This window comes from Cetorhinus maximus, chromosome 7 (genome assembly GCF_964194155.1).
Source record: "Cetorhinus maximus chromosome 7, sCetMax3.hap1.1, whole genome shotgun sequence".
NCBI classification, from domain to species: domain Eukaryota; kingdom Metazoa; phylum Chordata; class Chondrichthyes; order Lamniformes; family Cetorhinidae; genus Cetorhinus; species Cetorhinus maximus.
Window position 1 is genome coordinate 413,641 of NC_135885.1, and position 18,270 is coordinate 431,910.

General features: G+C 50.2%; 1 protein-coding gene across 2 annotated transcripts in view; it reads right to left on the reverse strand.

Moving 5' to 3' along the window:
• The window catches only part of LOC144682521 (protocadherin-16-like), a 357,547-nt gene that overhangs the window by 69,066 nt on the left and 270,211 nt on the right, over positions 1–18,270 (reverse strand). For both annotated transcript variants that reach the window (XR_013577065.1, XM_078544911.1), the window contains exon 14: positions 11,039–11,152. Coding sequence is in view for 1 of the 2 variants with exons in the window: in XM_078544911.1 (XP_078401037.1) it covers positions 11,039–11,152 (114 nt within the window). In the remaining variant the exon portion in view is untranslated. The remainder of the gene's footprint in view (positions 1–11,038; positions 11,153–18,270) is intronic.

Consider the following 18,270-nt stretch of genomic DNA (forward strand, 5'->3'; position numbering starts at 1 on the left):
TACTGACCCTCTGACAGTGCGGCGCTCCCTCAGTACTGACCCTCTGACAGTGCAGCACTCCCTCAGTACTGACCCACTGACAGTGCAGCACTCCCTCAGTACTGACCCCCTGACAGTGCAGCACTCCCTCAGTACTGACCCTCTGACAGTGCAGCACTCCCTCAGTACTGACCCCCTGACAGTGCAGCACTCCCTCAGTACTGACCCTCTGACAGTGCGGCACTCCCTCAGTACTGACCCTCTGACAGTGCAGCACTCCCTCAGTACTGACCCCCTGACAGTGCAGCACTCCCTCAGTACTGACCCCCTGACAGTGCAGCACTCCCTCAGTACTGACCCTCTGACAGTGCGGCGCTCCCTCAGTACTGACCCCCTGACAGTGCAGCACTCCCTCAGTACTGACCCCCTGACAGTGCAGCACTCCCTCAGTACTGACCCTCTGACAGTGCGGCACTCCCTCAGTACTGACCCTCTGACAGTGCGGCACTCCCTCAGTACTGACCCTCTGACAGTGCGGCACTCCCTCAGTACTGACCCCCTGACAGTGCGGCACTCCCTCAGTACTGACCCTCTGACAGTGCGGCACTCCCTCAGTACTGACCCTCTGACAGTGCAGCGCTCCCTCAGTACTGACCCTCTGACAGTGCAGCACTCCCTCAGTACTGACCCTCTGACAGTGCAGCACTCCCTCAGTACTGACCCTCTGACAGTGCAGCACTCCCTCAGTACTGACCCTCTGACAGTGCGGCGCTCCCTCAGTACTCACCCCCTGACAGTGCAGCACTCCCTCAGTACTGACCCCCTGACAGTGCAGCACTCCCTCAGTACTGACCCTCTGACAGTGCGGCACTCCCTCAGTACTGACCCTCTGACAGTGCAGCACTCCCTCAGTACTGACCCTCTGACAGTGCAGCACTCCCTCAGTACTGACCCCCTGACAGTGCAGCACTCCCTCAGTACTGACCCTCTGACAGTGCGGCACTCCCTCAGTACTGACCCTCTGACAGTGCAGCGCTCCCTCAGTACTGACCCTCTGACAGTGCAGCACTCCCTCAGTACTGACCCTCTGACAGTGCAGCACTCCCTCAGTACTGACCCTCTGACAGTGCAGCACTCCCTCAGTACTGACCCTCTGACAGTGCAGCACTCCCTCAGTACTGATCCTCTGGGAGTACACCTGGTCAGGTAGTGGGGCTGGTTTGGGGGTGGGGCTGGTTTGGGGGTGGGGCTGGTTTAGGGGTGGGGCTGGTTTGGGGGTGGGGCTGGTTTGGGGGTGGGGCTGGTTTGGGGGTGGAGCTGGTTTGGGGGTGGGGTTGGTTTGGGGGTGGGGCTGGTTTGGGGGTGGGGCTGGTTTGGGGGTGGGGCTGGTTTGGGGGTGGGGCTGGTTTGGGGGTGGGGCTGGTTTAGGGGTGGGGCTGGTTTGGGGGTGGGGCTGGTTTGGGGGTGGGGCTGGTTTGGGGGTGGGGCTGGTTTGGGGGTGGAGCTGGTTTGGGGGTGGGGTTGGTTTGGGGGTGGGGCTGGTTTGGGGGTGGGGCTGGTTTGGGGGTGGGGCTGGTTTGGGGGTGGGGCTGGTTTGGGGGTGGGGCTGGTTTAGGGGTGGGGCTGGTTTAGGGGTGGGGCTGGTTTGGGGGTGGGGCTGGTTTGGGGTTGGGGCTGGTTTGGGGGTGGGGCTGGTTTGGGGGTGGGGCTGGTTTGGGGGTGGGGCTGGCTTGGGGGTGGGGCTGGCTTGGGGGTGGGGCTGGTTAGAGGGTGGGGCTGGTTTAGGGGTGGGGCTGGTTTGGGGGTGGGGCTGGTTTGTGGGTGGGGCTGGTTTAGGGGTGGGGCTGGTTTGGGGGTGGGGCTGGTTTGGGGGTGGGGCTGGTTTGGGGGTGGGGCTGGTTAGGGGGTGGAGCTGGTTTAGGGGTGGGGCTTGTTTGGGGGTGGGGCTGGTTAGGGGGTGGGGCTGGTTTGGGAATTTCATGTAATATTTTTCTTATTGTACATATGAACAAAGAGCAGGAATAGGCCATTCAGCCCCTTGAACCTGCTCCACCATTTAATAAGATCATGGCTGATGTGATAGTAACCCTGAAATCTGCATCCCACCCACCCCCAATAACCTTTCACCCCCTAACTTAGCAAGAATCTATCCACCTCCATAGAAAATGAATAGGCAACGTCTCAACATCAGTACATTCATTTTGACAAACTCTTTCTCTGCCTCTTCACAGCTCCGCCTGTCAAGTGCTAAATAATAGGGAGTCAGAAGCGACTGCCAGACTGCTGCTTTTAGCTTTTTGTTTTTATATGCTGTGTAATGTCGTGTTTATAATTTTATGCTGCCTGGGTTCAGTGGCCAAACCTCAGGCAGAGAATGAGCTCAATGGAATGAAAGCATTTTGGGCCCTGCCTCACTGCTGCCTGTTCGTGTTTGGGAGAATCTTGTCAGCGAATGTGGGAAGCAGCTTTCAATGAGAAAAAGAGTTATGGGGACTTGATGGGGCAAAGGCTGGGACTGATTAGCAGTCACCTTCAAACTATGTTCTCCAACACTTCCACATGGAAACACTTGTAACACACAAACTGCTCAGAGAGAGAAGCAGTGCCAGCAACAAGCTCCATATCAACTTGTATATCGGGCTGTGAGCTTAAATATATAACAACAAACTGACCCAGAACTAAGGGGAATGAAAAGCTGAGGCCAAGAGGATCACTAGAGGGTAACTAAGGAAAGAACAGAGCCAATTAGAGACCAAAAAAGTAATGTGGCTCCAGAAAGCAAGACCAGATTTTTACTGAATACTTAGCATTTGTCTTCACAAAAAAGAGAGACAATTCAAATGTTGTAGGTAAGGAGGAGTGCAAAATATTGGATGTGTGAGGGAAAATATTCAAGCATTTAGTGTAGCATAAAGGGTTAACAGAATGGATATGCTAACCTATCAGGTACGTGATGATGTAGCACTGACATCAGGCAGTCCTGCGCTGAGTACCCCAAGAAGCAGACAGGCAGCCACGAGGGGAGATGTACCATCCCTGTAACCTACTTAGTACAAACTGTAAATAGTGTAAATAAACTAATTTTTAAGTAAATCTCCTGATAGGCCTACAGCTCTTCCTTGTTAGAATCCAAGCTTAGCACATTCTACAATATGGTACAGTGGTGGTGGCAACAATTTAGTCCATTGTTGGTGCCCATATGACAAAGAGCCCATGGTCCAAGATGACCAGGGTCCATGGTCGGTGCAGGACCTCATCAGGTATCTTAGTGACACCATCATCACAGACAAGGAGCGACGGCAACATTGCAGGAGCAGTCACTGCTCTACCCTGCCCGTTTACAAACCTCGCATACCCCACTCAGAGATCACTACTGGAAGACGCGACAATTTTCCACAGTTCCGAGTGGTTTCGGCTTTCTGCACCCACACATAGCCAGTCCAGGTCAGTCTTTTCCCTTCCTTTGGGGGGCCAGATGCGAATTGGAACATTGTCTCCCAGGCCTCCGATGGACCCATTCACTCAGTCCTGACCACATCGCGCTCCATAACTACTCCTTACCCACAACAGTCCTCAATACAACGTGGTTGGGATGGGCGGACTGAAACAAAGTGAATTTGGTCCACTAGCTCGCTGTGCACCAAGGTGAAGGCCCATGTCTCTGGCAGGCTCAAACACAGTAACTCCGCCAAAATGGTACAAAAGATGGGAAACTAGTCTTCTGCCATTTTGAAATGTGTGCGTTGTGGTGTGAGTTGAGGGTACAGAAAGCAGGATTGCCCTCAGGGGGCACTGGCGGTTTCAGGTGTGGCCGGACAGGACAATTCCAGCTCAGAAAGAGTCTCCAGCAAACAGAGCAAACAAGGGCACCATGAGAACATAACAGCTTCTCACATTTCTCACACATCCAACACTTCCTAGGCACAGTTCATCAGCATTTCCCAGGACTTGTAGTCCATCAATTTAGAGGTCAGAGGGTTCCCAACATGCTTCAGCCTTGACACAGGCGCAGGGTACCTGTACTGGCCGATCACCTTGCATGGTTCCGCACAATTGTTCTTCAGCCTTCCGATATAAAGCTTCAGGGACTGGGAGGGACAAGCCTCCACATTAAGGGTCAGATTACTACCACAAGGGGCAACAGATCACAGAGACGCTTTGTATCATTTGCAATCAAGCCACCAGTTTATATTTCTCCCTTCTCCTAACTATGCTTCAGTTCTGCCGAAGGGCCATGAAGGCTCGAAACGTTAACTGATTTCTTCTCCGCCAATGCTGCCAGACCTGCTGAGTTTTTCCAGGTAATTCTGTTTTTGTTTTGTTCCTAATTAGCAGGAACACTTGTACAGTTAGGCATCACACAGAAAGTCGATGAGATTCTTTCTTTTGAACCAGGGTTACATTCAGTCAGGAACTTTCACAACTTTTCCGAGGGCTGGGGAAGCTGAAGAGCGAATATCATATTTCTCTGCTCCCAGACACCGTGCCAGTCTGTCTGTTTACCCCTAGTGAGGTGCCACAACCCCTGTTGCTGAAGGTTAAGGAGAAACTTGACCACGTGTTACACAGGGCAACACTTCCCTGGTCACACAGGGCTTCTGCCCTGGTCACCATTCCTAAGCCTAATGATCACCTCTGGCTTCATGTGGATCTTACGCAGTTTAATAAAGTCGTCCAGAGGGAAGTCCACCTGCTGGCATTGGGAGACGACAGGTTTGCCAAGTTTGCCAATAGTGTCCAATTTAGTACGTTTGATGTGAACAGCGGCTTTTGGCAAATCCCCTTGACAAGGAACCTAGGCTCCTGGCAAGTTTTATCACATCCTCTCATCGATTTTGCTTTAATCACTTCCCTTTGACATTTTGTCTATCCTTGAGATATTCCAATGTACCACATCAACAATCCTCGAGGGATAACAAGGTGTTATCTGCTATTTGGACAACAGCCTCCTACACGGTTCCACATGAGCTGAACATGACAATAGTGTGAGAGGGTCCTCCAGGAAGCAGGCCTCATGCTGAATGCCAAGTGAGAGTTCATCAGGGCCAACATAAAATCCCTGGCACATCATCCAGCAGCTTGGTATTGCAGCCAATCCTCAGAAAGCAAAGGTCATTACTGAGTTTCCCAACCAACGTGCATCATCAACATTCAGCGTTTCCTGGGGAGGGTAAACCAGGTGGGAAAGTTTATGCTTAACTTGGCCACACTGACGAAACCCTTGAGAGACCTCCTACAAAGAGCTAACAATGATTCTGGGGCACGGAACAAATCAGGGCCTTTCTATCCATTAAAGGTCACCGAGCCTCCTAAGATGTCCTGGTGCATTACAACCCCATGTTTCCTACTGTTGTCACTGCAGACACTTTCCTCCACAGGCCTCAGCACTGGTCTCACCCAGTTGAAAAAGGATGGTGATAGAAAATCTGTCCATTTTGCTTCTAGAACTCTCACGGAAACTGAACAAAGGGATGTCACTATTGAGAAGGAGGCACTAGAGGGTACATGGGTTGTCAAGCGCTTTTCTGAAGACCTGATGGAGCTGCCCATTCAGGTGGAAACAGACCACAAGCCCCACACAACACTCCTCAAACCCACGGAGGTTGTTAAGATGCCGATCCGATTTCAACGATTTCACCTCCAGTTGATGTAGTCCCGATGTACAGCCGTCTATGTCCCAGGGAATTCAGAAAGGATGGATGATGTTCTTTCCAGAGCTACAGTTGACCAGACTGTTGCCCCTGATTTTGCGTTGGTTAAAGAAGTGGAAGCATTTTCCTCACCATCCTCAGCCACCTGCCAATATCCACCATGAAGCTTCAGGATGCTCAATGCACCAAAAAGACAATGCTGAATATATTCAAATGCAGGAGTTGTGCCTCAAAGATGGTCTAAGTGGAGCTCTACAAATGGTCATATCGACAAATACTATGAGCAGTGAGCCCATTTGGCTATTGCAGATGGCCCCCTAGTCTATAACCGTCATTCCAGGCGTCATGTGACAGCAGATTCTTCACGGTCTCCAAGGAGGGATCACTAAACGCAGAGCGAGAGCCTGTCAATCTGTCTGGTGGCCGGGCATCAGAGAAGCAGCCCAAGGTTTTGTCCAATCCTGCCACAGAGACACAGGATAAAAGAGCGAGAGGAGAGCGGAGACACAGCATTTATTGCCCATCCCTAATCGCCCTTGAGAAGGCGGTGGTGAGCTCCCACTTAAACTGCTGCAGTCCACCCACAGAACTGTTCTGCAACGAGCAATTAAGAATCAACCACATTGCTGTGCGTCTGGAGTTACACGTGGGCCAGAATAGGTAAGGACAGCAGATTTATTTCCCTACAGGACATTAGTGAACTGATGGTTTCATGATCATTATTACTGAAACTATCTTTTTATTCTAGATTTATTAATTGAATTTAAATATTCTGTAAAGAGATTCACTTTGCTGAAGTTTTTCATCTTACACTCATCAGGACAAACACAAGAATTCCAAATTTCAAACAATCACTGCAATTTATACTATAGGAGAAAAGGGCGCTGATTGGTTGGCAAGTCAACTCTGATTGGTTGAGGCATTGCTATGGAGAAAGCAATGGGAAACTATAGGCTCCCCAAGCTCTTTGGTAATTTAGAGAAGACAGAAGGCTTGAACATATTCCTTTTGTTTGCAGAGAACAGGTCCCTGTGTTTGAAACTCTTTCGAGTTATCAACAGTCACAGATTGCAACTCTTTCGAGTACAATCACAGTTCTTGGTTTCCGGGAGTGGGACATGAACCCACAACCCTCTGATTCAAAGGCGAGGGTGCTATGAACTGAGCCACAGCTGACACCTCTCCCTGTGCTTGAATGTGTGTCACTTATAGCACGTGTAAATGAGCTACCTTACAAGCTCGATTGATTATCTTAAATTGGTTGTACGTGTAGCCACTGGCGCATTCAGAATTGTTCAGCAATTATCCAGGAGCCCAGGGAGCAATTGGTACATCGTTGCTTTCTCCATGGAAATGCCTCAACTAGAGTCGACTTACCAACCAATCGGCACCCTTTCCTCCTGTACTATAAATTGTGATTATTTGAAATTTGGCAGCCTCTCTTTTCAGTAATATCCAATTTCTGTGCTGCCAAGTGACTCTTTCAATTTAAATTCCCCCAGTTAGTGTGGTGGGATTTGGGGGTGTGTGCGAATGCGCGCATGTGTGTGTATGTGTGTGGATGTGCATATGTGAGTGTCTGGGTGTGTGTGTGAGAGAGAGGGTGTGTGTGTGTGTGAGAGAGGATGTATGTCTGGTGTGTGTGTGTGTTTGTCCGTGTATGTCTGTCTGAGTGTGTGTCTGTGTGTGGGGGTGTGTCTGTGTGTGTGGCTGTCTGAGTGTGTGTCTGTGTGCGGGCGTGTGTGTCTGTCTGAGTGTGTGACTGTGTGCGGGCGTGTGTGTCTGTCTGAGTGTTTGACTGTGTGTGGAGGGGTGTGTGTGTGTGTGTCTGTCTGAGTGTGTGGGCGTGTGAGTGTGTGTGTCTGTCTGAGTGTGTGTCTGTGTATGGGCGTGTGAGTGTGTGTGTCTGTCTGAGTGCGTGTTTGTGTGTGGAGGTGTGTGGTGTCTGTGTGTGTGTGTCCGTGTGTGTGTGTGTCTGAGTGTGTGGGTGTGCGTCTGTGTATGGGTGTGCGTGTGTGTGTGTGTATCTGGGTGCGTGTCTGTGTGTGGGGGTGTGTGTGTGTCTGTGTGTGGGGGTGTGTGTGTATGTGTGTGTCTGGGTGTGTTTCTGTGTGTGTGTGTGTGTGTGGGTGTGCGCGCACGTGTGTATGTGGGGGGGTGGTGTGTGTATGTGTGTGTGTCTGCCTGGGTGTGTGTCTGTGTGTGTGTCTGAGTGTGTGTCTGTGTGTCTGTCAGGGTGTGTGTCTGTGTGTGGGTGTGGGTGTGCGTGTGTCTGTCGGGGTGTGTGTCTGTGTGTGCGGGTATGCGTGTGTGTCTGTCGAGGTGTGTTGGGGGAGTGCGTGGGGGTGTGTCTGTGTGTCTGTCGGGGTGTGTGGGGGTGCGTGTGTGTGTGTTGTGTCTGTCGGGGTGTGTGTCTGTCGGGGTGTGTGTGTGTGTTTGTCCGTGTATGTCTGTCTGAGTGTGTGTCTGTGTGTGGGGGTGTGTCTGTGTGTGTGTCTGTCTGGGTGTCTGTCTGCGTGTGGGGGGGTGTCTGTGTGTGTCTGTCTGAGTGTGTGTCTGTGTGCTGGCGTGTAAGTGTGTGTGTCTGTCTGAGTGTGTGTCTGTGTGTGGGCGTGTGAGTGTGTGTGTCTGTCTGAGTGTGTGTTTGTGTGTGGAGTGTGTGTGTGTGTCTGTGTGTGGGTGTGTGTGTATGTGTGTATCTGTCTGGGTGTGTTTCTGTGTGTGTGTGTGCGTGTGTGTGTGCGTGTGTATGTGGGCGTGTGTGTGTATGTGTGTGTGTATGTGTGTGTCTGCCTGGGTGTGTGTCTGTGTGTGGTGGTTGTGTGTGTGTGTCTGAGTGTGTGTATGTGTGTGTCTGTCGGGGTGTGTGTCTGTGTGTGGGTGTGTGTGTGTGTCTTTCTGGGTGTGTGCATGTGGGGGTGTGCGTGTGGGAGGGTGTGTGCATGTGTGAGTGGGGGTATGTGTATGTGTGTGTGTCTGTCCGGGTGTGTGTGTGTGTGGGGGTGGGTGTGTGTGTCTGTATGTCTGTCGGGGTGTGTGGGTGTGTGTGTGTGTCTGAGTGTGTGGCTGTCGGGGTGTGTGTCTGTGTGTGGGGGTGTGTGTGTGTGCCTGTGTGTCTGTCGGGGTGTGTGGGTGGGTGTGTGTGTGTGTGTGTGTGTGTCTGTCGGGGTGTGTGTCTGTGTGTGCGGGTATGTGTTTGTGTCTGTCGAGGTGTGTGGGGGGGGTGCATGGGGGTGTGTCTGTGTGTCTGTCGTGGTGTGTGTGTGTCTGTCGGGGTGTGTCTGTGTGTGGGTGTGTGTGTGTCTGTGTGTGCGTGTGTCTGTCAGGGTGTGTGTCTGTGTCTGGGGGTGTGTGTGTCTGTGTGTGTGTGTCTGTCGGGGTGTTTGTGTCTGTTGGGGTGTGCGTGTGTGTGTGTCTGTCGGGGTGTGTGGGGGTATGTGTATGTCTGTCGGGGTGTGAGTTTGTGTCTGTCGGGGTGTGTGTCTGTGTGTGTGTGTGTCTGTCGGGGTGTGTGGGGGTGCATGTGGGGGTGTGTGTGTATGTGTGAGTGGGGGTATGTGTATGTGTGTGTGTCTGTCGGGGCGTGTGGGGGGGTGCATGGGGGTGTGTCTGTGTGTCTGTCGTGGTGTGCGTGTGTCTGTCGGGGTGTGTCTGTGTGTGGGTGGCTGTGTGTCTGTCGGGGTGTGTCTCTGCCTCGGTGTGTGTCTGTGTGTCTGTCGGGGTGTGTGTCTGTTGGGGTGTGTGTGTGTGTGTGTGAGAGGATGTATGTCTGGTGTGTGTGTGTGTGTTTGTCCGTGTATGTCTGTCTGAGTGTGTGTCTGTGTGGGGGGGGGTGTCAGTCTGGGTGTCTGTCTGGGTGTGGGGGGGGTATCTGTGTGTGTCTGTCTGAGTGTGTGTCTGTGTGCGGGCGTGTGTGTGTGTCTGTCTGAGTGTGTGTGTGGGCGTGTAAGTGTGTGTGTCTGTCTGAGTGTGTGACTGTGTGTGGAGGTGTGTGTGTGTGTCTGTGTGTGTGTCTGTGTGTGGAGGTGTGTGTGTGTCTGAGTGTGTGGGTGTGCGTCTGTGTATGGGTGTGCATGTGTGTGTATCTGGGTGCGTGTCTGTGTGTGAGGGTGTGTGTGTATGGGTGTGTCTGTCTGGGTGTGTTTCTGTGTGTGTGTGTGTGTGTGCGCGCGCGTGTGTATGTGGGGGTTGTGTGTGTATGTGTGTGTCTGCCTGGGTGTGTGTGTGTGTGTGTGTGTGTGTCTGAGTGTGTGTCTGTTGGGGTGTGTGCCTGTGTGTGTGTGTATGTGGGGGGCGTGTGTGTATGTGTGTGTCTGCCTGGGTGTGTATCTGTGTGTGGGGGTTGTGTGTGTGTGTCTGAGTGTGTGTCTGTGTGTCTGTTGGGGTGTGTGTCTGTGTGTGGGTGTGTGTGTGTGTCTTTCTGGGTGTGTGCGTGTGGGGGTGTGTGTGTATGTGTGAGTGGGGGTATGTGTATGTGTGTGTGTCTGTCCGGGTGTGTGTCTGTCGGGGTGTGTGTCTGTGTGTGGGGGTGTGTGTGTCTGTGTGTGTGTGTCTGTCGGGGTGTGTGGTGGGCTGCATGGGGGTGTGTCTGTGTGTCTGTCGGGGTGTGTGTGTGTGTCTGGGGGTTTGTGTGTCTGTGTGTGTGTGTCTGTCGGGGTGTGTCTGTCGGGGTGTGTCTGTGTGTGGGGGGGTGTGTGCCTGTGTGTCTGTCGGGGTCTGTGTCTGTCGGGGTGTGTGTCTGTGTGCCTGTCAGTGTGTGTGTGTGTGTCTGTGGGGGGATGTCTGTCAGGGTGTGTCTGTGTGTCTGTCAGGGTGTGTGTGTGTGTGTGTCTGTGGGGGTGTGTCTGTTGGGGTGTGTGTGTGTGTCTGTGGGGATGTGTCTGTGTGTCTGTCGGGGTGTGTGTGTGTGTGTGTGTGTGTGTGTGTGTGTCTGTGGGGCTGTGTCTGTGTGTCTGTCAGGGTGTGTGTGTGTCTGTGGGGGTGTGTCTGTGTGTCTGTCGGGGTGTGTGTCTGTGTGCCTGTCAGTGTGTGTGTGTGTGTCTGTGGGGGGATGTCTGTCAGGGTGTGTCTGTGTGTCTGTCAGGGTGTGTGTGTGTGTGTGTCTGTGGGGGTGTGTCTGTTGGAGTGTGTGTGTGTGTGTCTGTTTGTCTGTCGGGGTGTGTCTGTCGGGGTGTGTGTGTGTGTGTGTCTGTGGGGGTGTGTCTGTGTGTCTGTCAGGGTGTGTGTGTGTCTGTGGGGGTGTGTCTGTCGGGGTGTGTGTGTGTGTGTGCGTGTCTGTGGGGGTGTGTGTGTGTCTGTGTGTGTGTGTGTGTCTGTGGGGGTGTGTGTGTGTCTGTGTGTGTGTGTGTGTCTGTGTGTGTGTGTGTCTGTGTGTAGCGGGGGAGTCTCTCCCCGGCCGCACTCTCTACCTGTATTTGAGCGAATGGTGAAGGCGCCTTTCTCATTGCCGCTGAAGATGCTGTAGAGGATTCCTCTGTGCGAACCATCCGGATGTTGGGCCTGTATCCTCACAACAGACGTACCTGCAATAAGTGGGAACACTGCATTAACACAACTGTGACCCGGTGCGTTAATATGGACAGTTCAGGGACAAAACTTCAAATCGAGTAACATTGACTCTACAGCACAAGAAGAGGCCATTTGCCCAGCTGCTCAATGCCAGGATTTATATTCCACACAAGCCAACTGCCCTCTCTTCCCAGGCAGCCATAAATCCTGACATTCTGGTCCTCCCTCGTCTCCCTTTCTTTCATTCTCCTTTCAGGGATATATTGACCCTCCCCTATGAGTGACTCACTCCTCCCAGCTTCAACCACTCCACTCGCAAACTCTCTATTTGAAGAAATTTCTCTGAAATCCTTTATTTTACCTCCGTAAGGTCACGTCTTAATCTTCTCTTGGCCGGGGAAGAGAGACCCGGTCGGTTCAATCTTTTCACCTGGTCCTGTAAATCTTGTTTGTGCTTCAGTTGTGCTTTAAAAAATATTCGATTCAAGTTTAACGTAATCTCTCTGCTTTTGTAATTGCTTCCACTCAGGATAAACCTCACTGCTTGATTTGTACTCTTTATGACCTTATTAACTTGTACTTGCAATTTTAATGATGAATGTGTTTGTGTTCCCAGACCCCACTTCTCCTGCATATCCTATATTGTGAGGCTGCCTCATTCCATCGCTCATAATGAAACATCTCACATTTCAGGAACTTGAATTTTATTTCCTATTCCAGATCATTCTGAAAGTCTTCTCCCTGGATTTTGGTTCAGTCTCTATTAATACTTAGAGTACATTAATCCCTACCAATTTGGCACTGGCTGCAAATTTTCACAATTCCTGAGTCTTAATCACTGACCCGTCCTGACTGATTCCCAGTGATCGGTGCTCTGGGCACTGCCTGCGATTAATGTTCCCGCCATTGATTCCTAGTTATCGATATTCCTGGCACTGATTCCCAGTGATCGGTGCTCCCGGCAGATTCCCAGCGATCGGTGTTCCCGGCATTGCCGGTTATTGGTGTTGTCCGTACTGATTGCCGGGGATTGATGACCCTGGCACTGATTGCTGGGGATCGGTGTTGCCTGCACTGACTCCTAGTGATCAATGCTCCCAACACTGATTGCCCGGGATCGATTTTCCCAGCACTGATTCCTGGTGATGCCATAGCTCACAATCATCTCCCTCAGTGCCTTAGTAACTGCCTCTGTGATAATCGTATATATTTGCTTCACCTCAACCCACCTGGAGAACCACTATAAGGAATGATTTGCTGTTGAATACAAACAGGTCAACACCCAGCCTCTCCGATGGCCTGGTGGGGAATTGTGTGGGGATGAGGGGCTCTCTTTGGCCCTCCCTATGCAGCGCACACACCTGACAGTTTGCTATGGTGTCCCCGGACACAAGGCAGCAGGTTGGGCCATGCTCTGCACTTGGTGATGCCCAGGTGGTTCTGGTGGATTTTTGGAAGGATCTCTGGTCACAGGGGAACTGGGATGACTGGCCACTCATTGTTGACCATGAGATTGTCAATGATCATAAAGTATTTTTATTGTTCAAACCCAGCTTTCATGGTACCACCGCTTGGTCTCTGCTGAGGCCAACCTTGTTGGCAATAATGGCAGCTGTGGGTACAATCCTCATCACGTATTCGTTCTGAGCAAATCTGTTGGAGTTTACTTGTGGTCGCTGGCAGGTGACTCCTTGTCAACTGGGAGTATGCTGCCAACTGTTTGATGAGATTGACAATCTGAATTGTCAGGAGGGCCCTGGAAAGTGTATCCGCTGTTGCCTTGTTTTTACCCTGGATGTATACCGTCTGATAGGTGAACCTCTTGGGGCGCAGGCCAAACCTCTAGATTCTGGGAGGCAGCTTTGCCAGCTTCTTCTCGTCCAATAAGGAGACTAGTGGCTTGTGATCTATTTTTGATTGTAACTCTGAGGCCAATGATATAGCCTGAAAACTTCTCGCATGAGCTGCGAGGGCTTCCTTTTCTATGACAGGTACCTGGTCTGTGTCTGACCACCCCCTGTACGCGTGGTACACAGGTCAACACCTTCCATCCAGTTGTTCCTGGAAGGTGACTGTTCCCAGGCCTATGGATGAAGCATCACTGCTATGGCAGTGGGCAGGGATTCTCTTTATTCTTTCATGGGGTGTGGGCTTTGCTGGCTGGGCCAGCATTTATTGCCCATCACTAATTGTCCTTGGGCAGAATTCTCCCCCCCATTAGGAGAGAAGTTTAGGAGTGGGTGCATGTGGGCGCGTGGAGACACGCCTCTGATCAGCGCCCCCAATCGGGGTCATGCCGCCATTTTACGTGGGATGGCCAATTAAGGCCCGCCCAGCGTGATGTCCGCCAGTAATCGCTATGCGCTCCCTGTGCGGGCGGGGGAGGGGGGAGGGGGGAGATTCCCCTATCTGGGGGTCTGCTCTTTCACACATACGCACACACTGATCTCCCGGAGGCTAAGCGCTGCCTCAGGGACATCGGCTTCACACTAAAAAATGCTCAAAACAAAAAAAACAATTTCCCTGACATGTTCCCTCATGGGGACACGTCACATGAGTTGGGACATGTCCATCACTTTGATTACACTTTTATTACATTTTTAAAACCCACATGAAACCTCATCCCGCCCGTGGATCAGGTTTGATGCTTTTTCTACTTCCTGCCAGGGCTCCCGGCCTGCCCGTTAACCTTAAGGTTGGACGGGCAGGTCCATTAATTACTTTAATTACTTTGTCAGTGGCCTCAATTGGCCATTGACAGGTCGGTGGGCGCAGAGCTGATTCGGCTGTGCCCCCGCCTTCCTGAAAATTTAAATGGGGCGCGGTGACGTTGGGAGTTCCGCCTGTCACCCCACGTCATTTTACACATCGGCAAGTGGGCCCCACCCCCTCCGCTCACCGACCGGGAAACCCTGGCCCTTGAGAAGGTGGTGGTGAGCTGCCTTCTTGAACCGCTGCAGTCCATGTGGTGTAGGTACACCCACAGTGCTGTTAGGAAGGGAGTTCCAGGATTTTGACCCAACGACAGTGAAGGAACGGGGATATATTTCCAAGTCAGGATGGTGAGTGATTTGGAGGGGAACTTCCAGGTGGTGGGCTTGGTCATAATGGAGAGTGGAGAGTAGCATCATCTTGATATGAGAGAAAGTTTACTCTTCACGGGAGTCCCAGCACCATGCATGGTCTTTCTTAAGTAGATACCTGAAGGGTTCTGTGACCTGTGCCAAATTTGGTAAATATTTTGCCAGCTGGTTCACCATCCTTAAGAATCACAGGAGGTCTGGAATTGAAGACAGGGTTGGGAACTTGCTGATACCTTTAGTTTTCTGTGAGTCAGCCGTGAAGCCTTCATTGCTGACAATGTGGCCCAGGAATTGAATTGAATTGAAACTTCTATTCAGTGTCAGCCCTGTTTCCTGCAAGCTTTCTAAACCTGCTCTGAGTCTCTCGTCATCTTCATCCATCATTGTACCATGAACCAATATCTTCGACCATGTGGCAAATGACCCTCTGAAGTCCCTGCAAAATGGCCAACAATATTTCTGGTGCCAAAGTGATTATAAACAGCTGTTTGCCTCCAGTTTTGAAAATATCGTGCTTTTCAACAAGTTAGTCAGGCTTTCATCCACTGAGGACATGGAATGTGCTCCTTTTGCTCTGGTTTTATCGAACTGTGTCAGGTCGATGCAGAAAAGAATGGACCCATTGGGTTTTGAGACTGGGACCATCCTGGAAGACCGTGCAGCTGGTTGTGTGACTGGGGAGATGATTCCCATGTTTGGCATCTCATCCAGCTGCTGCTACACCTGCTTCATGAGTGGGTGTGTGGGATCTTACGCGGTTTGTATAGGCACACAGGTTTAGCACCCTCCCTCAGTGTGATCCTCTTTACATTTTTCAGTCATTCCAGTTCTGTAAAGAGCTTCGGTAAATCACTTTTATACTTGGAACCAGGCCCTTGTTGGTTGACCTTGTCAATTTTTTGTAGAAGATTAAGTTCGACGCAGACTTGGCAGCTTTTAGAAGTGAACAGTCCTGAGCAGGGTCCCTTGGATTCTTTTACCCCTGTACCTCAATGTCACCTTCCGGGTGCCTTTTATGCCTCTTTGCTCCATCTAGGTGTGTTGTGGATGGTATCGTAGCCATGGTTCTCTGTCTGACAGGACTGTAACACTGGCCCCCGTGTCCAGTTTAAAACTTGTGAGATGGTCGTTAGCCACAATGTCCACATTCCAATCTGCAAATCCTGGATCTTTGAGCTCACTCAAGAAGCATGTCGATGGGTCTTCTTGATGCACAGTGTGAACTTCATGAATCATCTTTGGGTCTCCTGTATGTTTAGATGTTTTGGCCTTGCACAGTTACACTGACAGCATTGGGTGGAAATTGCAGGACATTAATTTCACCTGTGGGAGCGCTTTGCTCCATAGTGCTGATATCATCAGTCTACTGGTCAGTTAGGGTATGTCTCCCTTGGCCTGGAGAGTCCCTGTTTCTGTGCTGTTTCACTAACTCGACTGTGGGGTTTCCTTTGTACCAGGGTTTACTTTCTCCTCTTAAAATGGGCCTGTGCTGCACATGGAGCTCACACTGCTGAACAATCTGGATTTTAGGTCTCCGTACTCACAGTATTCAGCCATCCTGATCAGATCGATCGGGTCTCCTGGCTGTGAACACTTGTTCAATTTAACCCTTTCCAGGATTTTGTTGCTTCTTAGGTTGAAATAAACCTCAAATTATTTTAATACTTCTTCAAATTTAGCAAATGACTCATTGATTCCTTGTCCAGCAATAATGTTGTCTGCTTTCAGCCTACTGAGTAAAGCAATGTTAGCTTGTTCATCTCCTGTCCTTTTATCCAGACCTGAAGCGATTAGTATCTAAGGAATCTTTTTCTCCAGTTATGTGATTGATCTGGGCCTTGGATAAGCCCAATCTGATCTGGAAGAATGGATTTCAATCCATGATTAAAAAATGTTGAAGTGTAGGTTCAGCTTTAAGAAGCTGCTGAAATTGAAGATGGTGCTGCCGTTGGGTTGAAGACACAGGGTTTTCCCATGCCTGCCGGGCTCCCACTGTAACAGCCTTCACACTCAGCCTTGAAAAGCCTTTAAACAATGGCTGCTCGGATTGATGAGCCGCAGACTTCTCAGTTTGAGCGCAATGCTTTAGGATCACGAAAGCATCGAATCCTGGCCTTTGCTGGTCTTTAAAGCTGTTTCTTTAGTTGCAATTCTTCCGAATTAATTAATATGTTTTCTTCTCTGAGTGAGGTCAGCGGCCACCTGTTCAGGCGCTGACTGGGGATTCTGGCTGGGCCACGCCACTTTCAGAAATGCTCTGACTTTTCAAAGACTAAAATCATTTTTAAACTAGTTCTGGCCAAGAACTTAATTTTTTATCTCACCCCTGCAATGTCCTTTGATTCTGCAATCTGTGGGCATTCAATCTGAACCATCACGTGACCTTTCTCTTCTGTCCTCTGGTTCCAGTCCTGCTATGGAGCTTCTCTCAGGCTATCTCCCTCTGTGTTTTCACTTCAGGCACTTTCAGTCAGGACAGAACACTCCTCCTTTAATTCTCCAGCTGTTGAATTTCTGCTCCAGTTTCTCCGCGAGCTGCCACCATGTTGTAGGGTGTTGGATACTGTTTGGGAGGTCTTAGTGAAGGCTTTGTAGCCTTAAGTAGGTTAACCGTATGTATTACAAAAACAGAATTACCTGGAAAAACTCAGCAGGTCTGGCAGCATCGGCGGAGAAGAAAAGAGTTGACGTTTCGAATTCTGTTTTTGTTTTGGATTTCCAGCATCCGCAGTAGTTTTTTGTTTTTATAACCGTATGTATTTATTAATTCGAGAACTATGTACATATACAGTAAAGGGTTTAATCTAGGATGAATGAGAGGGAGGGAAGAGAACTATTGGCATATTAAAACATTGCTAAGAAGTGGAATGCAGAGACATTGACCATTGTCTGTATCGAGTTATAGATTCTCTTCAGGTGATATCATCAGATACATAGATGAATAAGCTCCTGACCAAGAGCAGGGCCGATCAGATTGTCTCACATATTGATACCGAGAGATTGGAAAGTGTTGCCATCGCCCTCTCACTAACCATTCCCAAGTTCAGTTCCACGGACACCAGGCCTCTTCCCACATCCCTCAAACACCCATATTATTCACGTGAAATTGTAGCTGGGCTCAATTTGCCACCCAGATTGTAAAAATTGTTCAAGTCAGTGCTCTTATTTCCCAGTTTTTACTGATTTTTCCTTTTGGGTAATGCTCCATAATTCTTGTTTTCAATCCCACCCCCTCCCAATCTCTGTAATCTCCTTCAGCCCCACAACTAATGAGATATTTCAGCTCATCTCATTCCAATTTTAACAGTGGTTACACCTTCAGCTCCTGGGCCCTAAGCTCTGGAGATTCCTTCCTAAGCCTCCCTACCTCACTTTCCTCCATTAACACATCAATTCAAACCTTGATCAAGCTTTTGATCACCTATCCTAATATCACCTTAGGTGTCAAAGTTTGTTTCACTACACTTTTGTGAAGTGCCAAGAAATGTTTTAATATGTTAAAGGCACCACATAAATCCAAATGATTATTATTGGGTGTGCGAGAGTGTAAGTGTAAGAGTGTGAGTGTAAGAGTGTGAGTGTAAGAGAGTGAGTGTAAGAGTGTGAGTGTAAGAGTGCGAGTGTAAGAGAGTGAGTGTAAGAGTGCGAGTGTAAGAGTGCGAGTGTAAGGGTGCGAGTGTAAGAGTGCGAGTGTAAAAGTGCGAGTGTAAGAATGCGAGTGTAAGAATGCGAGTGTAAGAGTGCGAGTGTAAGAGTGCGAGTGTAAGAGTGCGAGTGTAAGAATGCGAGTTTAAGAGTGCGAGTGTAAGAGTGCGAGTGTAAGGGTGCGAGTGTAAGAGTGCGAGTGTAAAAGTGCGAGTGTAAGAATGCGAGTATAAGAGTGCGAGTGTAAGAGTGCGAGTGTAAGAGTGCGAGTGTAAGAATGCGAGTTTAAGAGTGCGTGCGTAAGAGTGCGAGCATAAGAGTGCGAGTGTAAGAGTGTGAGTGTAAGAATGCGAGTGTAAGAGTGGGAGTGTAAGAGTGCGAGCGTAAGAGTGCGAGCGTAAGTG